Raw genomic sequence first — 26,568 nt, forward strand, 5'->3', positions numbered from 1 at the left:
GATTGCAGTAGTGGAATAGAAAAGTTTGGCATAGCTTTACGTTATAGTGCCCGCATTTTCGCTCTCTGCGCGCGTGACTGCACGACGTGGGAACAAGCAAAGGAAACGGAAGTACTCTTGCTTCAGTACGAAGTAAAACAAAAACAAGCAGACATTCGCTTTGTATGTTTTTATTATTTCTCTAAAATTTATTTATTTTTATTGAAACAACAGAATAATTAAACAACTGATGCTGCCTTGAATAAGTATGGTAGTCACGTGTCATGCTGAGTGGCGTCACAGTACTGCCCCATACCTAAGCACACTTGCGCGATAGACGTCGACTCTCACGTTGGGAGCGCGGAGGTGAGAGCTTAATTAATAACGCATTGTATGCAGTGCGTTTGTCCGCTCAAAATAGCCAGACCTGGCGAGAGGCCCTTTAATACGCAGTGGTATCCTGTTCCAGAACTCAAGCGCTTCAAATTTGCACTTGCCGTAAATGAGTATGCTTGCACAATATAAAGGTTAAGAAACATCTAGTTCGTAGTACAAATTGATTGCAAAAGGGAGTTATTGTTAGGAGGAAATTCGAATTAGGTTTGGTATGTTTAACGCATCAAAAGGAACGTTGCGATTTTTTGTTCTGTAAAGCAGTTGGTATTTTAAGTTTGTATCTGAACATATAATTTACAGAGTATTTGAAGCTCCTGGATTAATGGAAGTGTGTTTCTTAGGCGTGTGCTTGATGTTAAAAATGACGAATGTGAATTTGATACTAGAATGAAGCACACTTTAAGACATTTCTCTTCCAGTTACCAATATAAGCATACGCGGTAAAGTTGGTAACTAGGAAGTTAATTAATGTGTTTACATTAATCAGTAAATAGATTGCTGTTTTCTTGCAAATGATGTCCCCCTGGGCAGATTATTCTGTAAAAACCTGATTTGAGTAACTTTTGTAGGCTTGAAAAGCGTTCCCCGGAAAAAAGAAACATGCTGTATACATGTATGCTATACGTGTACGTTATGAGAGCCTATATGTATATGTTGTTCTTTAAAAAAATGAAAATCAGCCAGAAGTCAGCGCCTGTCTATGTCCTCGTTTGCGTCATCTGCCTGGTCTTGCGCTGAGTGGTAAGATGGAACATCAAACTAGCCCTGTCGTATGCCCTGCTCCTGTTTCCTGTTTGACCAATGTCATACGTATTGTTGATTGAAAACTGACCTTGCTAGAAAGTGTCTGGCATCTGTAGTGCAGACGCACTTGTATTATGTCGAGAAGCCACAGGGGTACATTCCTCTACACCAAAATGCATAATCCGTCGGTCGTAACACTAACTTAGAGGAGGGACTTCCCGCAGGATATTTGAGCACGTCCGTTGCTCATGCGGAACTCGATTTGTTCAGCAGCGGACATCGTTGACCACAACCCGTCGGTTACGGAACGCCGGTTGCACGAGGACGGCGCTCTTGAGCACGCCCTCCGGCTGACTGAAGCCACTGCGCAGTGGCGAAGAGTTGAGAATGTTTTGCACGACACTGACATCGTCTTGCGGCACGATGTAGTGCACAGCGGGGAATGGAAGTCCATTGAAGCCCGAAGCTCTACTCAGAGAGTACGCGCCGATGTTGTCCATCAGCAGCCACTCGCCGACGACGACGTCGAAGAATGGCCTCTCAGGTTCGATGCAGTCCAGTGCGTTGCAGGTGCCCCCCCACACAGTGGTCGCTGCGTCATGCGGTCTGTCCAGCGGCTCCTGGAGATCAGGCACAAAAAAAAAGAAAGCGGCAGATGATCGACGCGGACCAGGAATTGCAAGGTTGCTGCGAAATTGGGATGTAAGGAAAGCACGGTAAGTGCACAACCTTGTTTGAAGAGACATTAAGGGCAGATATAAAGGCAACCATGTTAAGGGCTTTTTAACCAACCTGCTTAATATTTTTTGCGTGAAAACGCTTTACCACTGTCTGGACAAGTAATTTTCGCTTTCAGAATCATCACTTTCGATAGAAGAAGTGATGACAAGACCCTCCCCATGTTAACTCGAAGAACAAAACTCCAGCGCATCGCTTACACTCTCACTTTCACTGGGCGCGTTGAGTTAAAGGCAAACTGCAACGAAATTTCACTTGGGCTAGATTAACTATAAATGCCTAGCGTATACTCTCAAGGTAATCTGGGAAAAGTCGCAGGACTGCTAATTGCCTAATTTTGTTATTAGCAGGTATTAAATAGCGCCTATGCAGACGATGCGTGCACCTGGCGGCAAAACGGTAGCGATGATGATGTAGCGAATATTGAAGAACCGCCCCTCTTGACCTCTCAGTTGCGCCAAGTTGCGCCTAGGCAGCCAGGGGCATTGCTCGCTAATCATTTGCGAATCGACGGGTGTTTCTCTGGGCGTGCGTTCTCTGTGTTACGCTTGCGATTTGACCTGTTGCAAGAATGCCGATGCGTTTTGTGGGTGTCGGGTGCTCGAATACGTACTTGAACACGAGCGATGGGTGTGCTGTACACTATGTCGAATAGAGGAAGGCCGAACACATCATAAGTGTGACGCCGACCAGCCAACGCGCACAAAGCATATAAACTGCAGTAGACGAAGCTGCACAAGCTACATTTCAACCGCAGTCACTTACCCATCAAGATCTACTTGGCAAAGGCTTTTTCTGGGTGACTATAAGCACTACAAGCCGCGATGGCGCACGAAAAGCAACGGTAAGTTGCACTCAGGGTCGATATTCTCAAGCGATCATTTCCGGTATAGTGCATCATCTTAAAGACACTTGGCGCGTCTCTACATCGGATGCGTCGAAGTAGACGAATGAAAGCCTTTCTGACACAGCGCCAGAAACGAGCAATAATCCCTTGCTGCGCACGTCACGAAGGAGCACGCGACGCGGCGGCCATGGAGAAGAGGCGGCGGCAAGGCATACAGCATTGCAATGCAATATAGAATAAAGAACGAACTAGCAATGCCGCCAGAACGAAATGGCCCAACCTTCATCACGGCCACGGTCCGGCCTGCATGGCCTCCACTTTACGCGCACTTAGCAGCAAGCCCCCGGCCGTTACAAGCGTCAGCTACTTATCATCCTTTACTACAGATGGCGGCAGTTGTCCGATCGGTCGACAAGTCCGGCGCTTCCAGCGTGCCAGGCAGCGGCAGGTGAAGCCGGATACGTCAAGCCGGAGACGCCAAGATCGCTGAAATTTTATCCCGCGCTTTAAACGTGACACGCAGCAGCGCGGCGATCAGTTGTTGCCGCAGCGCTAGTGGACAAGTGTGCGGCGAGCTAGCGCTTCTTTGTTTGTCAAAGGCGCAAACGCAACAAGCTCGCTTCAGTAAACACGAACAGCATGGTGCTGGTCAGCCAAGCTACCGCGCAATGCACCCCGTTCCAGCTGCTCCATCGTGTGACAGGGCATGTTTTATTCCCGCGCCGGCCACACTAGACTGTAGAGCGTCGAATTTTCGCCCATGTATAAGCCGGACTAGCTTGGCCACTACAACGCGCTCTTCTTGGAGCGGAAGTAGAATGCATCGAAGCCTTGCTGTTGAACGTAGACAACTAGATAGCGAAAACTGGCGCAACTCAGAAAATACTTCGCATTCTCTGTGGCTAGTAGACGTGCGAGATTTGTTTGCTGATACAGCGGAACAGAATACAAGGAAGGAAAGCAGCCAACGCGGGCCCCTGTACCTACCAGCTAGTAGGTACAGCTGGGCGGGGCGTTTTTCGCGGCGCTCGACGTTCCTTCGCAGGCGCGAGTATGAGCGGGTGTGAGAGAGAAAATCTGGGGGCCTTTGCTACTTGAATATGTGACTCCGCCTAGGCACTACGGGGGAGGTTTCTTAGCGCGTGTTGCATCCGTTTGTCCCCTAGCCACGCCGGCATTGCGGAGTGTGGGTCAGTTCGTTTACGCTCCGCCGCCGGCTGCCCGCGTAGTGAGGTAGTGGGCACGGACGCCCCATTTGGTAATCGCTGTGCCTGAAGGGGCAAGGTTTGAACTGGTGTTGTATAAGTCGCGAGTCGCTTTTTTCCTCGTGACGATAGATTGCATTCTTTAGAAGCACTGCTCCAGGGAGGCACAAGTAACCACCAAAGGGAGGCCTCAGGAGGGCCACTAAGGTTATAATAATGCAGGTGGCGCAGGATCTCCGGGTCACCCAAGGGGTAACGGGGGGATCAAACCGGAAGCAGGGCGGCCCGTGGGTTAGGGCCTCTGCGAGCCCCAACCCACGGACCTGTCCCGGTTCTAGCTTTGGTGTTCCCGATGCCGCTTTGGTGTCCTGGAGGCTCCGCCAATAATGAGAAATAATGAAACGTTGTTTCAATTAGTAAAAAAGAGAACACGATTGAATAAATATAATTAAGTACATTATATAGGTCCAAAGTATATAGGTCACATCTTTTTGCATTTCATATTGCAAAATTGTTTTTTTTTCTGTTCCAGGCAAGCAGTAAAGAGGACGGCACCAGTGTAAAGCAACACACATCATGCACTAAAGAGAAGCAACTGCTTGCTACAACGAGGCCATTGTTTGAACTTTTGCTGCTTGTACAAGGTAAACAAAACCGGGTTCAGAAATAAAATGCTTGATATATGCTGTATTGGCTTGCTAGTCTTGAGATACATCTCATTTGTAGCCGATAATATTGCCGCGACAACTTGGTCACATTCAAGTTGCGGGCCCTTCGTATTGGACACTGTGTACGCCGTACCGCGGCGTTGTTCAGAAGCAACAGCTAGCGAGGGATTCGTCACACGAATAGCCGGCTGGACCCGGCTCGAATGCGCCACGCGCATGAGGGATCACGCGAGAAGAAAGAAGAAGACGGTTCGACACCAGTTTTAGAACGCGACTGCTGGGGATCCTTCACGACCACAAAGACTTAGTTGTGGGCACACGTTCGCCCTTAATAAACATCGTTACATTTCTGGTGAATGCGCGGGGTATGAGTCCAAGGCCCACGAACCAAAGTCACCGTAGCCCCGAGCACCAGCGAGTCCATCCCGTGGAACTGACACCTGTGCACCAACGGACAAGACGCCGTCTTCGCGGTGACTCGCCCGAATTCGGCCCTCTTCTATTCATGCCAAGGGAAACTCAGACAACGGACGCCGCCACATTGACTAGCCAGGTAACGCCAGCACAGCTGGTCGTAAGACAACCTCGCAAGCCGCCAACATACCATGGCGACTCGTTCGAAGACGCGGAAGACTGGTTGGAACTGTTCGAGAGAGTGGCGAGATTTAATTAATGGGATGAGAGATAGAAGCTCCGTAACGTATATTTCGCTTTGGAGGATTCGCAAAAACGTGGTATGAAAACCACGATCCCTCTTTGACCACTTGGGAGTAATTTCGATGACAACTGCTAGCAACATACGTCAGCACGGATCGCAAAGAAAAGGCGGAAATTGAACTTCAAGCTAGGAACGAGGTCACAAACGAGAACGTGGCGATGTACATCGAGGACATGTCCCGCCTGTTAAAGCTTGCTTATCCAAACATGAGTGAAGATAATTAGCTGCGCCATCTCATGCGTGGGGTAAAGTAGGAACTCTTCGCAGTTCTCGTCCGCAACTCTTCTCGGTCGCCGAGTTCAGATACGAAGCAACGACCATCGAAAAGGCGCTGGAACAGCGGGCTTGGCACTGCAACCGTAAGGCAAGCTGTGCACCGGTCTATGTATTCCCTAGAGGCGTGCCGAACGACCTTGAAGCCGTGCAGGAGCTGATCCGGTCAGAGATCAGGGAAGAGCTCAACAAGTTGCAGACACCTCAGACTCCTACCGCACTATCTATCGTCGACGTTGTCCGGGACGAAGTGAGGCAGGTCATACGAGATCCAGAGCGTGAGCCACAGCCGATGCGGCGCACACCGACGTACGCCGACGTACCCAGGCAAGCCGCGGTACGTGGTGGTGGAGCAGCTGCGACGACCGTTCCCTACCCGCCGACAATACGCAGTGCACCTCGTCTGCTGGAACCACCGGCTGCCTATCCGCCTCCAGCACGTAGTGCAGCTCGTTTCGTGGAACAAAGACTCCGCAAAAGTGACGTATGGCGTGACCATGAGCTCAGGCCTCTGTGTTTTCACAGCGGAGAAACGGGTCGCCTGTATAGGTTGTGCCCGTACCGTCAAGTTGGAATAAGGGGTTTCCCCTTGTGTACACCATGCCCCCTAATATGGTGAACAGCCAGCAGAGATCGAACAATATTTGTCCACGCGCCAAAGCACCGTTACTCCTCGCCAACATCAACCACGGCCACCGCCGCACATGCGCTACCGATCGCCTAGCCCACGCACGTCTCCAAGGTTGCCCAGGCGTCATTCACCAAGCCCACATGAGGAAAACTGAAGCAAGCGACCTGTGGAGGTGAGGCCGCTGATAACTAGAGTTACGAAGATCTTCCAACGCTGTTCCAGTGCGATGACGAGATAATTTCAGTAAACAGGTGCAGGAACGAAACGATTACATCAGATTTGCGGTTCATAATAGACGGATGCGAGCTGAATGCCTTAGTCGACACCGGCACTGATTATTCGGTAATAAGCTTCAAGATGACGAAGCACCTAAAATTTGTGACGCAGTGGACTGGACCGCAGATACGCAAGGCAGGCGGTCATCTTATTGCACCCCTTGGCCGATGCACCGCAAGACTTACGTTAAAAGGCTTCACTTACGTTTCTGACTTTATTGTACTGCGAGAATGTTCACGGGAACTTATGTTGGGAATGGATTTTCTACAAGATAACGGCGCCATAATTACCTTACGTAAGTCCAGTGTGTCTTTCTCGACAAAACAAGCTGTACCTGTGGAAGAATCTGAGGAGCGACGTCTTGCTGCACTGCGCGTCGTTGATGATGATGTAACTGTGCCACCAAGCTGCAGTATATTTGTTCTCGTGGAAAATGAAACATTTTACGACCGCCAAGACATAGCGGATGGAAACATACAGCTCTTTTTCAAAAAATGCATTTACGTGGCTCGGGGTCTTGCTCACTTAAGCGATGGCCGTGCATATGTCGCACTTACGAATTTCGGAAATGAATTCCAACACATCGCAGAAGGAACAGCTATTGCCTATTTGCACGAGGTCTGTGAAGCGACCGAATTATGCAGCCTAACGACAACGTCAACTGCTCTGCCAGGAACCTGTAGTGTCGACAGATCAATTATCGTCAACCCTAGACTCCCGGAAGCCCGAAAGAAACTGATATATGCCCTGATAAAGGATTTTTCTGACTGCTTCTCCACTTCCTCGTCTGTTGCAAAACACAGAATCATAACAGAGGACGCCACAATACCGGTATGCCAGCACTCGTATCGAGTTTCACCAAAAGAAAGGGAGATGATCAAGAAACAAGTAGAGGAGATGCTTTGAGATGACGTTATTCAGCCTTCCAGCAGTCCACGGGCGTCTCTCGTAGTGCTCGTTAAGAAAAAAGATAACACTTCGGTTCTGCGTCGACCACCGTAAATTGAACAGCGTAACTACGCGGGATGTATACCACCTTTCGCGTATCAACGATACGTTAGATCGGCTCCGATGTGCAGTTTTTCTCCTCCCTGGATCTTAAGAGTGCATATTGGCAAGTAGAGGTGGATGGGCGGGACCATGAAAATACAGTATTCATAACCACTGACGGCCACTACGAATTTAAAGCGCTTCCATTCGGCCCCTGTTCCGCGCCTGCAACGTTCCAGGGAATGATGGACGCTGTGCTCGCAGCATTGAAATGGCAGTCGTGCTTAGTGTATTTGGATGACGTGGCCGTATTTTTCACAAAATTTGACCAACATCTACAGCATGTGCGACTAGTATTAGAAGCTATTCATGCAGCAGACTTGACAATTAAGCCGGAAAAATGTCGATTCGGCTTCGATGAACTTCGGTTTCTCGGACACGTCATACAGTGCTGAAGGCGTATGGCCAGATCCCGAAAAGACAGCAGCTGTTGCGAGGTTTCCGACACCCACAGAAAAAAGTCAGTATGACGTTTTTATTTTTTGGGAGGGGGGGGAGGTTATGCGCATACTACAGAAGATTTGTGGAAAACTTTTCAAAGATTGCTGAGCTCCTTACAATACTAACAAGAGAAGATGAACCCTTCATGTGGAAAAGCGAACAACAAGACGCTATTGACGAGTTAAGGAAATGCCTGCAAGCTTCTCTAATCCTTGCCCATTTTGATGAGACAGCCGACACTGAAATTCATACCGGTGCTATTAACGTCGGCCTCGGTGCCATACTGTTGCAGTGGAAGAACGGCCAGGAAAAAGTAATAGCTTATGCCAGCCGTAAGCTCTCGATAGCAGAGGCAAACTACTCAGCAACCGAGAAAGAGTGTCTTGCATTCATTTGGGCAATATCTAAATTTCGACCGTACCTTTATGGTAGACCATTCAGAGCAGTCAGTCATCACCATTCGCTTTGCTGGCTGGCGAATCTCAAGGATCCATCCGGACGACTAGCAAAATGGAGCCTTAGGCTTCAAGAGTATGATATTACTGTCGTATGCCGATCCGGGAGGAAACATAGTTATGCCGACTGCTTGTCACGCGCACCAGTCGAGTCAACTCTGTCAGAAGAAGAGTATTTCGCGTTCCTTGGCATTGTTGACGCGTCACAAATCGATCAACAACAACGAGATGACCCGGAATTGCTTCCACTTATATAGCGCCTGGAGAGCCTCGGCCTTCCACTCCCGTGTATTTTCTCTAGAGGGCTATCCTCGTTCTGTCTGTGAGAAAGTGTCCCCTACAAGAAAAACTTCGAGGACAGCGAGACAAAGTTTTTACTTGTCGTACCCACAGCTATGTGAAAAGAAATTTTGGATGCATGTCACGGTGAACCGACATCTGGCACACGGGCGTGAGCCGTAGATTCGCCAGGCTTCGTCTGAAATACTACTGGCCTAAGTTATTAGCATCAGTATAGCACTATGTCAAGACTTGTTGCGAGTGTCAAAGGCGCAAGACTCCATCCGCAAAACCGGCAGGCCTCCTCCAGCCAATAGAGCCACAAAAAGCCCCATTCAAACAAGTCGGAATGGACCTGCTTGGACCCTTCCCAACATTATCTTTAGGCAAAAAGTGGATAGTTGTGACCACGGACTATCTGACCCGTTACGCAGAAACTGATTGCCTGTACAGTGCAACGGCTGTTGAAGTTGCAAAATTCTTTGTGAACAATATCGTGCTCCGGCACGGAGCTCCCACACTTGTTATTACCGTTCGTGGAACAGCCTTTACGGCGGACGTAATGAAATGCTTGTTGCAAATGACACATACTGATCATAGGAGAACTACGGTGTACCACCCTCAGACAAACAGTTTAACTGAACGCCTCAACAGAACACTGGCTGACATGCTTTCAATGTATGTCGATGTTCAACATAGGCTGTGGGACGAAATTCCGCCGTACATCACCTTCGCATATTATACGGCCATTCAAGAAACAACACGAGTCACCCCGTTTGAGCTTGTATTCGGCCGAGCAGTAACCACAACTTTGGACGCTATGTTGCAGTTAGATGAAGAAAAAATAACTCATCTGACCTAGACGATTTTTTGCAAAGTGCGGAGGAGGCACGACGGATGGCAGGGTACCGAATACGCCGCCAACAACGCATCGACTCCAGCTGGTACAACCAGCAACGTAGTGAAGCTCATTATCAGCCCGGTGACAAGGTGTGGGTATGTACCCCAGTGCGACGCGTGGACTGTCTAAAAAGCTTCTCTGCCGACCACTTCGGCCCTTACGAAAAACTTCGTCGTATAAGCGACGTCACCTACGAAGTGAAATCCGCTGCAAACGGGAGCCCAAGTCGGCGCAACTCCATGGAAGTCGTACATGTTGTCCGCATGAAACCTTACCATGAAAGGTCATAAAAAAAACGTGAGAGACTGCAGGAACCCCTAATTCCTCTCACGCATCAGGCCGATGCTGAAAGCAGGGGGATAATGCCGCGACAACTTGGTCACATTCAAGTTGCGCGCCCTTCGTAATGGACACTATGCACGCCGTACCCCAGTGTTGGTCAGAAACAACAGGCAGCATTCTATCAGCAAGGATATTGGCTGAGTCATCCAGGTACTTCAACAAAATATTCTTCGTGTTGAGATGCACCTGCAACCTCTGCACAAGCACGGACGACGCTGACCCAAAAGAGCTCCATCAGCTTGCCCTTTCTTAATCAGCTTCCTGGCCTTGTCAAATTCCATGCGTGCTAAGTATCATTTATTGTCAACGAATTCTAGCTTTTTCGTTCCGCATTCTTGTTAGAGATCATTCCTCTTTTTCGTCCAAACATAAAGGTGAACCGATTCTTTGCTCATACTTAATAGCAGTCACTGCCTAATAGCATAACATATCTGTAGCACTATTTTATAGTGTGCGTTGTCATGTGCAATTCCTCTCCTGAAATATCTGATGCGGCTTCGGCGTGTGTCTTGCATTTAGCTTTGCATCATGCGTTATGAAGCGCTCGACTTATTCTTAATGTTTTTGGCCTGCAGTCGTTGCAGGGTAGAATGGTTTCTTTTTTTAATGCAAGCATTTGAATTCTCATATTTATTTCCTAGTCTCGTTCAGGACTGCTCTTCTTGCTCGATAGCCTGGGTTTTTGCGTAAGCTACACTGAAGTGAGGGACTGCAGATACTGGTTTCACTGCTGTTCCACTTGGTCGTGGCCACCATGTTAGGTTTCTTGTATGTGGGAGCCTGGTCAGTTGCATTATGCAACAGTCTCTCAAGGTAAGCACCTCGTCCTACAGTCCACAGAGCATCATAGACTGCGAATTCACTTGCACCGTGATTGGTGCTCCCCGTTCCGTCCTTTCCTGCTGCAGCTGAGGGCAAAGTGTGGTTGTGGCCTTCTTGAGCCGTGATTTAGGGTGAACATGAGACTAGCATACGTGATTACATGGCCCGAAGGCTATGAAGTTGATAGCCACATGGGTGGAAAGGCCTACAAAAGTGGCTGCAAAATGGTGATGCCCACAAAACCGAACACGCCCATGTTGAGAGCATGTGGGCCACGAAGTGTGAGCTCACATTAGCGGCACGCGAAAGAGCAAAAAGAAACATGCAGGTTGGAATAGAGGTAAGGCTATAATGCCGGGTAGTCCATGTCGCTGTGCTGGCTACGGCAGCAGATGCCTGCGTCAACGGATTGCTTCGCAGTGCATGTTGCGGTACTGTCGATGCAAACAGGTGGGACACAGTCGAATCTGCTGGCGCTGCTGGTTGTCGCTCGTTACCAGACCCCCATGTGCGGCGACGAAAATGACCAGTTTAGGAGCTCACGTAACGGTTTCAGCGTATCTCGACATGGAAATGTTATTTTTGCTCTTGTAGGAGAAGGTGCACAGCTTTTCTTCTGCTAGTACAGTCGCACGTCCTGTTCCCTCACTTGTGGCTCGTTTGGATGGGCGTCAGTAGAGGCTCTTTAGTCTCCTGGCAATTAGACCGCAGCAGCTGAGGCATACCGCAAAGCCAGTAGGGCGAACGCAGCGCGTACCCAGCGTACGTTACCGGTAGCGTGGTTCTATTTATTTATTTATTTATTTTCCTCAAACGTCTCTCGTTGAGACATTACATCAGGGAGTGGGAGGTAAGTGACTAAGAATGATACTACAAATTACAAAGGGATAATTTCGATGAGCCGCTTGAATGCAAGTAGGTCGATGAGAATGGTCAACTTCGGTGGGCAGGCCATTCCAGTCTCGTGTCGTGCGCAGAAAACATTATTGCTGAAAGTCGCGGTATGGGCTTGTGTGGGACATAGTGTGTTAGAGTATCTACGCCCAAGACCCGAGCTTGAGTGCTGCGCCGCCATGCACCGCCCGCACGTTCTGCATTTCTAGGTACTTTTTCGAGGAAGCGCCACGGCAAGCGCCCTAGATCTTTCTAGGTGTTTGGATTTACGCCCCAGGGTGGGCCTGGGACAGCAGTCTGCTCAGCACAACCCGCATTCGCAGAGCTTAGGTGGTGTAGGTAAGTTTTATTTTTTAATACATAAGCATTTTATGCTTATCCAACGGAAAAACTGCCCCTCGCTCCGTTCTCTAATAAAACGAGCGCTTTGGAACGCCTTTTCGCTGCCTCTCGCTTCAATGCCAACGAAGCGGTCACAACATCGCTCTGACAGTGCTCTCAGCACACGGCTCGCTCTGCCACGTTCGCAGATCTCTTTCAAGATGCGGGTGCGTTCGTCTCTTCAACATTAGGCAAGCAACGACAAGAGAGAGCGCGAAGCTATGAGCAGTCTGAACTCGATCTTTGTGGGCATCGTAGGTCGCTTTCAAGGAGTGTCCCACGTGGTGGTGCTATACAAAGCCGCCGCCTGAGTACGTTCACGGTTCATAATGGTTCGACGCTGGTGGATAAGGCGCTAAAGAGCGATAACGGCTTATAATGATCCGAACGTCATCAGCGCACCTGGTGCCTCCACCTGCAACACCTTGCTTGCATCATCAATGCTCCTTGCGCCGCCGTCGGCACCATTTCAGGTCGCTACCGCGCTCTCGTTAGTACTGGCCTAATCAAGTAACGTAACTTTGGTAATGACACCAGGCTGTGTGGAGATGAGGAAGGGGGACAATACTTACGTATACCTAGACAACTCCCAGAGGAGTTCCTGCTTGATTTTTTTTTGTTCCTGGACGTCGCGCGATAGTTTAACATGCGTCGTGTGTGGCGCCTGCACCTTGCTCCTGTTTCGGCTGGAAGAAAGATGGTGGTACAAACGAACGAAAGGACGCTTGATTGCACCGATGGTATGGTTCATGGTGCGAAAAATGCTCCATGCCGTACGATTATTTCAGCTTTTGTAGATCGAAGCGCCTCGCACGCCACGACCAACTTCTTGTCACGTAATTTTATCCCCATATCGCGACAGAAAAAAAATTGTCCAGTGTTACTTTAGCTCCCGCATTGAACTTTTATTTGAAAATGGTTTAGTCGGGGTGTTTTGAAAAACCTATTTGCTCTTAGCGACAGCTGGCTGAACCGATTGCGAGCCCAGGCATAACATCTCCTTAGTCCCACCAAATACCTCGAAAGGTCTAGGACGCTCACCCTCGCGTTTCGGGGGAAAATATACCTAGAAACGCGGTACACGGGAGTGGCACATGGCGGCGCAGCGAAAAAGGACAAACCTTTTTTCCTTCCTCCATGCCTACTGCCGGAAAGCGGCGATATTGGATATTGCATTAAAACTTACATTTCCGCTTCTTGTTTGAACACCGCTATCTGGCAGGTACCCCGGCAAGTTCCTCGGTGGAAGGTACAGTTTCTTTTCACTAAAGTTGGTTATTTATTCTATGTTTGCACTCTTCCGCGCGAAACAGGGATATGGCTGCGCGACCTCTGCTATTGTCAGGCGCACTGGTACGTAACCAAATAGTACTTCATTTATTTATTTTGTAGTGAAGAGGAATGCCCGGCGCCGCAGCCACATCGCCAGTCGCCCGGGAGGCGCGAGATCGAATTTGCCTGGGCTTCTCTTGTCGAGACAAGCTGCCTGCTGCTCTCTTGTGCTGTATTGCTATTGGATTCTGGTGGATGTGCTACGTTTTTCCCCAACCTGGAATTACGCACCCGAACTCTGCCATCCGTCATGCCTGATGACCCCAGCCCGACCTCCCCACCGGTTACTCCAGCCATTGTATGTGCCGGTGCGCGGCGTCAGCGGGATCCTGATATCTTCAGCGGCACTGATGAGAATGATGTTGACGATTGGATGGTATCGTATGAACGCGCCAGCAACACCAACAAATGGGACGAACCCCTAAAGCTCGGCAACGCGAACTTCTATATATTGGGCGTCGCCTAGCTGTGGTTCAAAAACCATGAAGCCGATCTCCGAACGTGGGCTAGCTTCAAAACCGGCATCGCAGAAGTTTTCGGCCGCCCTGGCATGCGGAAACTTCGTGCTGAACAACGCCTACGAAGCCGACCCCAGCAAACTGGTGAAACGTTCACCAGCTACATAGAAGACATCGTCGACCTCTGCCGGCGTGTCAACCTGACGATGGCGGAGGCGGACAAGGTGCGTTACATCATGAAGGGCATTTCCGACGATGCCTTTCATATGCTCCTCTCCAAAAACCCAGGCACTGTCTCTCAGGCCACTGAACTTTGCCAGAGTTTCGACGAGCTCTGCAGACAGCGCCTTCTCCCGCGACGCCCCCCTGCGTGCGTCGAAACCATTGCGAGCATGACCACGGCTCCTGAGATGGACTCCCTGCTTGTCAAGATAAAAGAGTTCGTCCATGCTGAGGTCGCTCGGCAGCTTTCGCTGCTGTCCTCAGCGACGCCACCACCTTCGCCTTTGCCGGCCAACCTTCGCCCGGTCATCCAAGAACGAGCGTGCGCAGCTCTCCCTTCTGCCCACGAGACTCCGCCCGTGTCGCCTCCAGTTGCTTTTCCCGAGGTGACTGCTCCTCTCAGCTATGCCGAGGCTCTCGCGCGGCCACCACCTCCGACCTTTGCGCCATCACCATCGGTCGTGCCGCTGCGTCCAGCTCCACACTTCTTTCAGCCACGGTAAAGCAGTGGACAATGGCGCACTCCTGACAACCGGCCAATATGTTTTGCGTGTGAGGTACCTGGCCACGTTGCACGATTTTGTCGTCGCCGCGCAACGTCCTCCCGCCGTAGCTTCGACGCCGCACCATAAGTTTCCCCATACCCATCGTCCGCGTCTCGGAACCCCGGCCAAATGTCTTCCTACTCGGACCACCGCCCTCTTGTTGACCGCTATTCGCCATCACCTCGACGCCGCTCGCTATCGCCGATGCGCCGTCGTCACTCTTCGCCGGAACGGGAAAACTAATCGTCGCAGTTCCCGAGGCAAGAACTGCGTCACCCACGAACAGACCAAGGCCTCTCCCTTCTCCGACTAATGTTATTGACGTATATGTGGACGTCGTCGCTGCACTCGCCCTCGTAGACAATGGTGCCGCAGTTTCAATTATTGGTGCCAAGATTTGCCGTTCGCTCAGAAAAGTCACGACGCCACTGTCCAACGTGTCACTTCGTACTGCCAGCGCAGACTGCATCACGCCAGCAGCTGCGTGTACTGCTCGCCTTGTGATCAACGACCTCCTCTACATCGTCGAATTTTTGTTGCTGTGTTCTTGTTCTCACGATGCTATTTTGGGCTGGGGCTTCCTTTCCGCTAATAAGGCCGTCATCGACTGTTCTGGTGCTGAAGCGGAATTTCAAACGCTGTGTATTGCCCCACTCCTTGACGCTCGTGAACCTGAAGATAAAGTATTTGTTGCCGAAGACCTTACAATTCCACCGCACTCATCTGCCCTTGCCGCAAAGTCATGCAACATTGTTGCTCATGCCAGCGCTCTTTCTACGCCATCTGCAATTTTCGCTCGTCGCAAATGTCCCCCGCTGATTTTCGCTCTTTTGGACGTTCATGCCGGCGTCAGCAGATTGCTCGTCGCCAACCGATTACCATTTGCTCTCACTTTTCTTCGTGAGGAGGGCGTTGGCCGGGCCCAGTGTGTCGACCCTGCTGCCGTCATTGACATGCGAACTGGTCCCATCGCCACTCATGAGATCGCCGTGGTGACCTGTAACCCCGCGCAGCAGCCAACTTCGCCCGATGTTTTACATAGCTCCATCGCCGACACGTTGACTGTTTCTCAATGCGCCCAGCTTCTACGCCTTCTCGACAACTTCCATTCGTCTTTCGACTGCCAGCATCTTCTCTTGGGCCACACCTCAACCGTTTGTCATCGCATCGACACAGGTACCAGTGCGCCACTGCGACAAAGACCATATCGCCTCTCCGCGACAGAGCGCCGTGTTATCGACGACCAAGTAGCTGAAATGTTCAAGCGCAGCATCATTCAGCCTTCGAACAGCCGCTGGGCATCTCCCGTTGTTCATGTTAAGAAGGATGGATCAACACGATTCTGTGTCAATTACCGTCGTCTTAACAAAATAACTCGTAAAGATGTTTACTCTCTTCCGAAAATTGAAGACGCCCTTGACTGTCTCCAAGGCGCGAAGTTCTTCTCTTCTATCCAATTACGCAGCGGCTATTGGCAAGTCCCCAAGGCACCCGAAGACTAACCTAAAACGGCCTTTGTTACACCAGATGGCCTATATGAATTTTGTGTCGCGCGTTTTGGGCTTCGCAACGCCCCCGCAACATTTGAGCGTGTGATGGACAGTCTTTTGCCTGGTCTCATGTGGAAAACGCGCCTGTGCTACTTAGATGATGTGGTTATTTTTTCGCCCTATTTTCCCACCCATCTCTGTAGGCTGGAGGAAGTGTTGCAGTGCCTAAGTGCCGCCGGCCTTCAGCTCAACCTGAAGAAATGCCACTTTGGCGCAAGTCAGCTCACCATCCTTGGCTATGTAGTATCTGAACACGGTATACTTCCTGACGCCGCCAAGCTCCGTGCAGTTGCTGATTTTCCCAAACCTTCCTCCGTAAGAGAACTTCGCAGCTTGCTTGGCCTGTGTTCTTACCTTCGCCTCTTCATTCGGAATTTTGCGTCCATCACCGCTCCCTTGAATCGGCTTCTACGGAGCGACTTGAATGACTATGCCTGGTCGTCTGCTTGTGACGATGCTTTCCAAGAGTTGCATCGTCTACCGACCTCGCCGCCCATACTGCGTCACTACGACCCGATAGCTCCGACCGAAGTACACACCAACGCCAGCGGTGTTGGACTCGGTGCTGTGCTCGCGCAGCACAAATCTGGATTCGAGGAGTACGTCGTTGCATAAGCAAGCTGCATCCTCACCAAAGCCGAGAAGAATTATTCCGTTAGAGAGAAGGAATGTTTGGCCATAATCTGGGCACTTGGTAAATTTCGACCCTATCTCTATAGCCGCCCCTTCGACGTCATTACAGACCACCATGTACTTGAAGGACCCCTCAGGTCGATTAGCTCGCTGGGCTTTGCGGTTGCAAGACTTCAACGTGCGCGTTGTCTACAGGTCTGGCCGCCACCACACCAATGCCGATGCGCTTTCCCGTTCGCCCGTGTCGACCGAAAGCTATGCGTGCCTCTCTGCCATTGACCAAGTACTTTCGTTCCAAGAAGCCTGCGACATGGCTTCGGAGCAACGCAAGGATGTCTGGATTAGTACTCTTATCCTCTTCCTTTCAAACCCGTCGACTGTTCCTTCATCTTGTCGAGCTTTGCCTCGTCAAGCATCTCACTTCGCAATTCGGGATGGACTTCTCTATCGCCGGAATTACGTATCTGTCGTCCGCAAGTGGTTGCTGGTCGTACCTCGACATCTTCGTGGTGAAATATGGTCCGCCTTCCACACTGACCAGCGGTGTGCACATGCGGGTATCTTCAAGACGTACACCCAGTTTCGCTCCAGGTTTTAGTGTTTTAATATTGGAATTTATTTATTTATTTATTTTCTAATAGCAATACAGCACAAGAGAGCAGCAGGCAGCGTGTCTCAACCAGAGAAGCCCAGGCAAACCCGAGCTCGCACCTCCCGGGCGACTGGCGATGTGGCTGCGGCGCCGGACATTTCTCTTCACTACAATTGCCCCCCGTAGGAAAAGGAGCCATCCTGCCGGCTCATGGTGAACATAGAATCATGAGGTCCTAATACGGCTTCAGGCGTTGTACGTGGACGGTTTCACGACCACGACAGCGTTGGTCCGTATGTGGAGTGACAGGCTCGACAATATAGTTCATTGGCGATGTCTGCGCTACAACACGGTAGGGTCCTTGATATTTGGAGACAAGCTTGGATGAGAGTCCAGCAGGAACGGCGGGAACCCATAGCCACACAAGGGAGTCCGGAAGAAAGTGACAATGTGGGTGATCATTGTCAAGTCTACATTTTTGTTTTCATTGGTCGACGGCTGTAAAGGAACGGGCGAGGTGACGGCATTCCTCTGCGCGGCGGGCAGCTTCAGAGAGGGGCGTACATTAGGATGAGTCGGGTCTGTACGGAAGAATGGTGTCGAGGGTAGTCGAAGGTTCGCAGCCATACAAGAGGAAGCACGGGGAGAAGTTTGTGGTCATCTGTGGTGCAGTGTTATAGGCGAACGTGATGAATGGCGAAATGAGGTCCCAATCAGGTGATCAGAGACGACGTATTTGGAGAGCATGTCGCCAAGGGTTGATTTAAAGCTTTCCGTCAGACCATTAGCTTGAGGATGGTAGGCGGTGGTGGTGAGACGAACGATGCGACATTCAGCAGGGAGCGCGTTTATGACTTCGGAGAGCAAGACACGTCCTCTATCACTCGGAAGTTCGCGAGGTGCGCCTTGACGGAGAATGAAGTTTTTCAAGACGAAGGATGCTATATCGCGAGTGGTGGCAGCAGGCAGAGCAGCTGTTTCTGCGTATCGTGTCAAATGCTCGATGGCAACGACTATCCCGTGGTTCCCAGAAGCCGTACTCGGAAGCGGTCCATACAGGTCAATGCCAATGCGATCGAATGGTCTGGCAGGACACGGGATTGGTTGGAGTGGACCTGAGACATGTTGAGCAGGAACCTTGCGGCGTTGGCACTGAGGGCAAGACCGAATGTACTTGCACACAAAGGTGTACATGCCACGCCAATAAAACCTGGAGCGAAGCCAGGTGTACGTCTTGAAGACACCCGCATTTACACACTGCGGGTCAGTTTGGAAGGCGGAACATATTTCCCCACGAAGATGTCGAGGTATGACCAGCAACCACTTGCGGACGTCAGAGACGTAATTCCGGCCATAGAGAAGTCCATCCTGAATTGCGAAGTGAGATGCTTGACGAGGCAAAGCTCGAGAAGATGAAGGAACAGTGGACGGGTTTGAAAGGAAGAGGATAAGAGTACTAATGCAGGCATCCTTGCGTTGCTCCGAAGTCATGTCGCAGGCTCCTGGGAACGAAAGTCAACGGCAGAGAGGCAGGCATAGCTTTCGGTTGACACGGGCGAACGGGAAAGCGCGTCGGCATCATTGTGGCAGCGGCCAGACCTTTAGACAACGCACACGTTGAAATCTTGCAACCGCAAAGCCCAGCGAGCTAATCGACCTGAGGGGTCCTTCACCGTGGACAGCCAACAAAGTGCATGGCGGTCTGTAATGAGGTCGAAGGGGCGGCCATAGAGGTAGGGTCGAAATTTAACAAGTGCCCAGATTATGGCCAAATATTCCTTCTCCGTAACGGAATAATTCTTCTCGGCTTTGGTGAGGGTGCGGCTTGCGTATGCAACGACGTACACGTCGAATCCAGATTTGCGCTGCGCGAGCACAGCGCCGAGTCCAACACCGCTGGCGTCGGTGTGTACTTCGGTCGAAGCTGTCGGGTCGAAGTGACGCAGTATAGGCGGCGAGATCCGTAGACGACGCAACTCTTGGAAAGCATCGTCACAAGCGGACGACAAGGCGTAGTCATTCAAGTCGCTCCGTAGAAGCTGATTCAAGGGAGCGGTGATGGACGCAAAATTCCGAATCAAGCGGGGAAAGTAAGAACACAGGCCAAGGAAGCTGCGGAGTTCTCTTACGGAGGAAGGTTTGGGAAAATCAGCAACTGCACGGAGCTCGGGAGAATCAGGGAGAATACCGTGTTTAGAAACTACATGGCCAAGGATGGTGAGCTGACTTGCGCCAAAGTCGCATTTCTTCAGGTTGAGCTGAAGGCCGGCGGCAGTTAGTCACTGCAAAACTTCCTCCAGCCTAGAGAGATGGGTGGGAAAATCGGGCGAAAAAATAACCACATCATCTAAGTAGCACAGGCACGTTTTCCACATGAGACCACGCAAAAGATTGTCCATCATGCGCTCAGATGTTGCGGGGGCGTTGCAAAGCCCGAAAGGCAGGACACAAAATTCATATAGGCCATCTGGTGTAACAAAGGCCGTTTTAGGTTGGTCTTCGGGTGCCATGGGGACTTGCCAATAGCCGCCGCGTAAGTCGATAGAAGAGAAGAACTCCGCGCCTTGGAGACAGTCAAGGGCGTCGTCAATTCTCGGAAGATGGTGAACATCTTTACGGGTTATTTTGTTAAGACGACGGTAATCGACACAGAATCGTATCGATCCATCCTTTTTCTTAACAAGAACAACGGGAGATGCCGAGGAGCTGTCCGAAGGCTGAATGACGCCGCGCTTGAAAATGTCAGCTACTTGGTCGTCGATAACACGGCGCTCTGTCGCGGAGAGGCGATATGGTCTCTGTCGCAGTGGCGCACTGGTACCCGTGTCGATGCGATGACAAACGGTTGACGTGTGGCCCAAGATAACATGCTGGCTGTCGAAAGACGAATGGAACTTGTCGAGAAGGCATAGAAGCTGGGCGCATTGAGAAACAGTCAACGTGTCGGCGATGGAGCTATGTAAAACATCGGGCGAAGTCGGCTCCTGCGCGGGGTTACAGGTCACCACGGGGACCTCATGAGTGGCGATGTAACCAGTTCGCATGTCAATGAAGGCAGCAGGATCGACACACTGGGCCCGGCCAACGCCCTCATCACGAAGAAAAGTGAGAGGAAATGCTAATCGGTTGGCGACGAGCAATCTGCTGACGCCGGCGTGAACGTCTAAAAGAGCGAAAGGCAGCGGGGAACATTTGCGACGAGTGAAAATTACAGATGGCGTAGAAACTGCGCTGGCATGAGCAACATTGTTGCATGACATTGCGGCAAGGGCAGATGAGTGCGGTGGAATTGTAAAGTCTTCGGCAACAAATACTTTATCTTCAGGTTCACGAGCGTCTAGGAGTGGGACAATACACAGCGTTTGAAATTCCACTTCAGCACGAGAAGAGTCGATGACAGCCTTATTAGCAGGGAGGAAGTCCCAGCCCAAAATAACATCGTGGGAACAAGAACACAGCACCAAAAATTCGACGATGTAGAGGAGGCCGTTGATCACAACGCGAGCAGTACACGCAGATGCAGGAGTGATGCAGTCCGCGCTGGCAGTACGAAGTGACACGTTGGACAGTGGCGTCGTGACTTGTCTGAGCGAACGGCAAAGTTTGGCACCAATAACTGAAACTGCGGCACCAGTGTCTACGAGGGCGAGTGCAGCGACGACGTCCACATATACGTCAATAAAATTAGTCGGAGAAGGGAGAGGCCTTGGTCTGTTAGTGGATGACGCAGTTCTTGCCTCGGGAACTGCGACGATTAGCTTTCCCGTTCCGGCGAAGAATGACGACGGCGCATCGGCGATAGCCGTCGGCGTCGAGGTGATGGCGAATAGCGGTCAACAAGAGGGCGGTGGTCTTAGTAGGAAGACAGCTGTCCGGGGTTCCGAAAAGCGGACGAGGACGGGTATGGGGAAACGTATGGTGCAGCGTCGAAGCTACGGCGGTAGGATGTTGCGCGGCGACGACAAAATCATGCAATGTGGCCAGGTACCCCACACGCAAAACATATTGGCCGGTTGTCAGGAGTGCGCCATTGTCCACTGCTGTACCGCGGCTGAACGAAGTGAGAAGCTGGACGCAGTGGCACGACCGATGGTGATGGCGCAAAGGTCGGAGGTGGTGGCCGCGCGAGAGCCTCGGCATAGCTGAGAGGTTCAGTCACCTCGGGAAAGGCAACTGGAGGCGGCACGGACGGAGTCTCGCGGGCAAAAGGGAGAGCTGCGCACGCTTGTTCTTGGATGACCGGGTGAAGGTTGGCCGGCAAAGGCGAAGGTGGTGGCGTCGCTGAGGACAGCAGCGAAAGCTGCCGAGCGACATCAGCACGGTCGAACTCTTTTATCTTGCCAAGCAGAGAGTCCATCTCAGGAGCCGTGGTCATGCTCGCAATGGTCTCGTCGGACGCAGGGGGGCGCCGCGTGAGAAGGGGCTGTCTGCAGAGCTCGTCGAAACTCTGGCAAACTTCAGTGACCTGAGAGACAGTGCCTGAGTTTTTGGAGAGGAGCATATGAAAGGCATCGTCGGAAATGCCCTTCATGATGTGACGTACCTTGTCCGCCTCCCCCATCGTCAGGTCGACACGCCGGCAGAGGTCGACGATGTCTTCTATGTAGCTGGTGAACGTTTCACCAGTTTGCTGCGATCGGCTTCGTAGGCGTTGTTCAGCCCGAAGTTTCCGCACGCCAGGGTGGCCGAAAACTTCTGCGATGCCGGTTTTGAAGCTAGCCCACGTGCGGAGATTGGCTTCGTGATTTTTGAACCACAGCTTGGCCACGCCCGATAAATAGAAGATCGCGTTGCCGAGCTTTACGGGCTCGTCCAATTTGTTGGTGTTGCTGGCGCATTCATGCTATTCCAGCCAATCTTCAAGGTCTTTCTCATCGGTGCCACTGAACATATCAGGATCCCGCTGACGCTGGGCACCGGCACGTATGATGGCTGGAGTAACCTGCGGGGATTTCGGGCTGGGCTCGTCAGGCATGACGCATGGCAGAGTTCGGGTGCGTGATTCCAGGTTGGGGAAAACCGTAGCACCTCCTTCAGAATCGTATAGCAATACAGCACAAGAGAGCAGCAGGCAGCGTGTCTCAACCAGAGAAGTCCAGGCAAACTCGAGCTCGCGCCTCCCGGGCGACTAGCGATGTGGCTGCGGTGCCGGGCATTCCTCTTCACTACAATTTATTTATTTACTTTCGGGACCCGGAGGCACTACAGAAAGGAGTGGGGTAAACATAACAAACAATTTATGCAAAGAACATTGGATTTAAGCGAAGGCATGTTGAATGGCGTTCTTGAAGTTAGTAGTGTCTGTGAAGTCGGCGATGGCAGTGGGAAGATGGTTCCATTCCGTGCTTGTTCGAGGAATGAAAGAATCACTGTAAAGATTAGTCTCACATGACGGCGCAGCTACTTTAAAGCAATGGTCTGATCTAGATGAAACATAAAACGGCTGTGTGAGAAGCTGCTTTTTAATACAGGGTTAAAGTGGAAAATCTTGTGAAATAGAGAAAGGCGAGCGTATTTTCTACGGGATGATAGATCGGGTAAGTTTAGGGTATTTTTCATTGCTGTAACGCTGGAATGACGCGAGTAATTTGGTAAAATGAATCTAGCTGCACGGTATTGGATTGATTCGAGGGCAAGTGTTAGATTGGTTTGAGCGGGATCCCGGATGGCGCATGCGTATTCGAGCTTTGATCGTACCAATGTTCGGTAAGGAATTACTTTAAGGGGTGAAGGCGCAGATGAAAAATTACGACGCAAGTATCCAAGCATGCAGTTAGCATTATTACAGACGTGCTGAATATGGGTGTTCCATGAGAGGTTATTTTTGATATGAAGACCGAGATACTTGTACGAGTCAACAGGCGTGAGCTGATTACTATTAAGAAAGTATAGGCGCGTGTCACTGCATTTTGAACGGCGGAAAATTCGCATAGCTTTACATTTGATTACGTTAAGTTGCATTAGCCATTTACTGCACCAGAGTGACACATTATTCAGATCGTTTTGAAGTTTGCTTGCACCAGCTGGATTAGTAATCTTATGGTAAAGTGCACAGTCGTCAGCGAAGAGCTTAATAGAGGAAGAAGTAGTGCAGTCAGGGCGGTCGTTAAGATAAACGAGGAAAAGCAATGGACCCAGCACCGATCCTTGCAGCACTCCTGATGTTACAGCAGAGGAAGGAGGTACTTGGGATTCAAACTGGTTGGTCGCGTAATTCGATGATCACCTAATTCTGAATGCCTCAAATGATAAGGCTATCCGTTCTTTTGCGATGAATCGGTCGGCATACCGCGGAGCAGAAAGAATTCGTGTGTGTGACGCCTCTACCAGCGGCGCGCAAACGTCAGAAACGTGAATCTCAGTTGTTGCCTCGGTCGGCGGTCGTCGGGTATCTTGAGCTCGTCATCGTAAACCAAGAACTGCAGCAGCTTGTGAGCGCTGCCATGTTCACAGAGTGGGCGAAATGCGGAACCGACATAACGCTCGTCAGATGGTGCGTTGTTGTTCCCGGCCTAACCCGGCAGTCGTTATCATCATCATCATCATCGTCATCATTAGCCTATTATATGTCCTGTGCAGGACGAAGGCCTCTCCCTGCGATCTCCAATTAGCCCTGTCTTGTGTCAACTGATCTCAACAAACGCCCGCGAATTTCCTAATTTCATCGCTCCACCTAGTATTCAACCATCCTCAACTGCGTTTCCCTTCTCTTGGTATCCGTTTTGTAACGCTGATGGTGCAACCGTTGTCTAACCTGCGCATTACGTGACCTGCCCAGTTACATTTTTTGTCTTAATTTCAATTAGAATATCGGCTATAGCCGTTTGCTCTCTTATCCAAATCGCTCTCTTTCTGTCTCTTAACCTATGCCTACCATTCTTCGTTCCATCGCTCTTTGCGCGGTCCTTAACTTGTTCTCAAGCTTCTTTATCAGTCTCCAAGTCTCTGCCCCATATATCAGCACCGGTAAAATGCACTGACTGTACATCTTCCTTTTCAATGATAATGGCAAGCCTCCAGTCAGGAGCTGACAATGTCTGCGGTATGCGACCCAACCCCTTTTTATCCTTCCATGAATTTTGTTCTCATGATCAGGGTTTCCTGTGATTAATGAACCTAGGTAAACGTACTCCTTCACCGACTCTAGAGGCTGAATGGCGATCCTGAATTCTTGTTCTCTTGCCCAGAGATTCATCATTATCTTTTCATTTTGCATATTAATCTTTAACTCCACTCTTATGCTCGCTCTGTTAAGGTCCTCCATCATTTGTTGCAACTCGTCTGCAGCGTTGTTGAATAGCACAATGTCACCGGCAAATGGAAGGTTGCTGAGATATTCGCCGTCGATCCTTAGTCCTAAGCCTTTCCAGTTTCATAGCTTGAATACTTCTTCCAAGCACGCAGCGAATAGCATTGGAGAAATTGTGTCTCCTTGTCTAACCACTTTCTTTATAGGTGTCTTCCTATTTTACGTTTTTTTTAAAGAGAAAAAGTTGGAAAAAGAGTAAAAGTCTCAAAGAACGTCGTTAAGCTAAGCTCCGAAGGTGTCGTGCACTAGAACTCGAGTGCGTGGCTTTGGAATTTGCAGTGTTTTCAACTTAATCCAGCCACTGTCAGAGTCGAGCATAGCCTTTATTTTGCACGCGCGACTCAAGTGTAAGCTATCAGTAGCAGGCGGCATCGTTCATAATCTGCCAGAATGCGCAAGGAACTCGATATTCCAAAAATACGGTCTTTGAGTGCTGCCAAAGTGCTGCCATATATGTAGCAGAAAGCAAAGACGGCAACAAACGTGCCCCTCCAGCACTGACAAAATGGCTACCAGATATGTTGCAGAACACGAATAATGAATCAAAGCGGCTGTCGAGGCGCTGAGTAATTGCAGGCATCTATGTAGTAGTACAAGAAAGAACGAAATAACCGCGGATTTGAAACGCTGGTACTGCAGCCGTCTATGCAGTAGAATAAAAACTAGGTGTACGTGCTGGGTTCTTCGAAATAGCTTTGAAAATGTCATTATTGCTTTTGACGAGCTGAGCTCGCGTAAAACACTTAAGGGGCTATTAAGCGAGAAAATTCAGTATAGTGTAGGATGAAATTTGCGACTCGACAGGGCCACTGCAGTACTAGCCCGATGATGTCACACTGCCTCAGTATATTATGTCATTGGTAGGCAACCACTGGTGATAAAAATGCGATCACATTGCGCTGTAGGTAGCACTGGTGAAAACCCTACTTGTACAGTTCTATTCAATTCTCATAAGTAAGCAGTTATTGATGCTACCACGCTACTCTTGACGGTGCTGCAGGTGGTCAGAAAGTTGGGTTATCGCTCGACCCCACGTTACCAGCGCTCTCATATTCTGGTAGTGTCAATATGAGGTAGTGTTGCGCTGGTTCAGCCGTCCATGGAGATTGCAAGCACCATAAAATCGCGTGATTGCATTAGAGGAATTCGACCCTGCACTCACAATTTTCTCTGCAACTAAGTCGTTTCTCAGCACAAACCCAACGTTGAAATGTTTCTGGGAGAGTATTTTAACAGCCTGTTCGATTTACTATTTACATTTGTGTGAATGCAAACGCAGGCTGTCGTACTGTCATTCTTACTACATGGCGCACACATCTGTCGATGTACGTGACCGGATTATTAGTATAGGCTATCCTCGATGAGACGAATACAAGACCCCGAGACATCTGGTTGTATGCGGTGAATCAAAATGGCAGGATATTGCAGTAATCCTTGCGATGAAGACGATAATAAATGGTGTTCATGTTTTGGCACCCACAAAAAAATATTCAAGGCATGTGCTTTCAGATGACTAGAGTTACAATTCGAACACCTTGTATTTGTTAGTGCAAGAAGATTGTAGTGTTAGTGTAAGTGTTAGTGCAAGTTATGCGCACTGACACGCGAGTGGCGTCGCAGGCTCACCTGAAGGGGCCACGTTTTCACATCCATAAATTCGTATAGATGCCGCATTATGCAGTTGTCCGTGGATTCGTTTACGAAGACGTGCTGATGCAGTTGGACGACTCCTGCGCAGAACATTTCAGACGCCTGTGAAACATTAATTTGCGTTCGAAATTAGAAATGAGTGCAGAGTTGCTACTTTTACACACACAACAATATGAAGTGTTTATAGCAGTTGACATTTCAAAAAAATTATAGATACCAAGCACTTGCGTCAATGGT

General features: G+C 50.1%; 1 protein-coding gene across 1 annotated transcript; it reads right to left on the reverse strand.

Moving 5' to 3' along the window:
- Nucleotides 1-240: 240 nt before the first annotated feature.
- Nucleotides 241-26,354, reverse strand: LOC142573198 (ornithine decarboxylase-like). The gene is made up of 2 exons (XM_075682786.1): nucleotides 26,308-26,354; nucleotides 241-1,739 (listed from the first exon to the last, which is right to left on the reverse strand). The coding sequence occupies exons 1-2, from the start codon at nucleotides 26,332-26,334 to the stop codon at nucleotides 1,386-1,388; spliced, it is 381 nt and encodes a 126-aa protein (XP_075538901.1). The 5' UTR covers nucleotides 26,335-26,354; the 3' UTR covers nucleotides 241-1,385.
- Between the last annotated feature and the right edge of the window lie 214 nt (nucleotides 26,355-26,568).

The sequence above is a fragment of the Dermacentor variabilis genome, chromosome 2, assembly GCF_050947875.1.
Source record: "Dermacentor variabilis isolate Ectoservices chromosome 2, ASM5094787v1, whole genome shotgun sequence".
NCBI lineage: Eukaryota > Metazoa > Arthropoda > Arachnida > Ixodida > Ixodidae > Dermacentor > Dermacentor variabilis.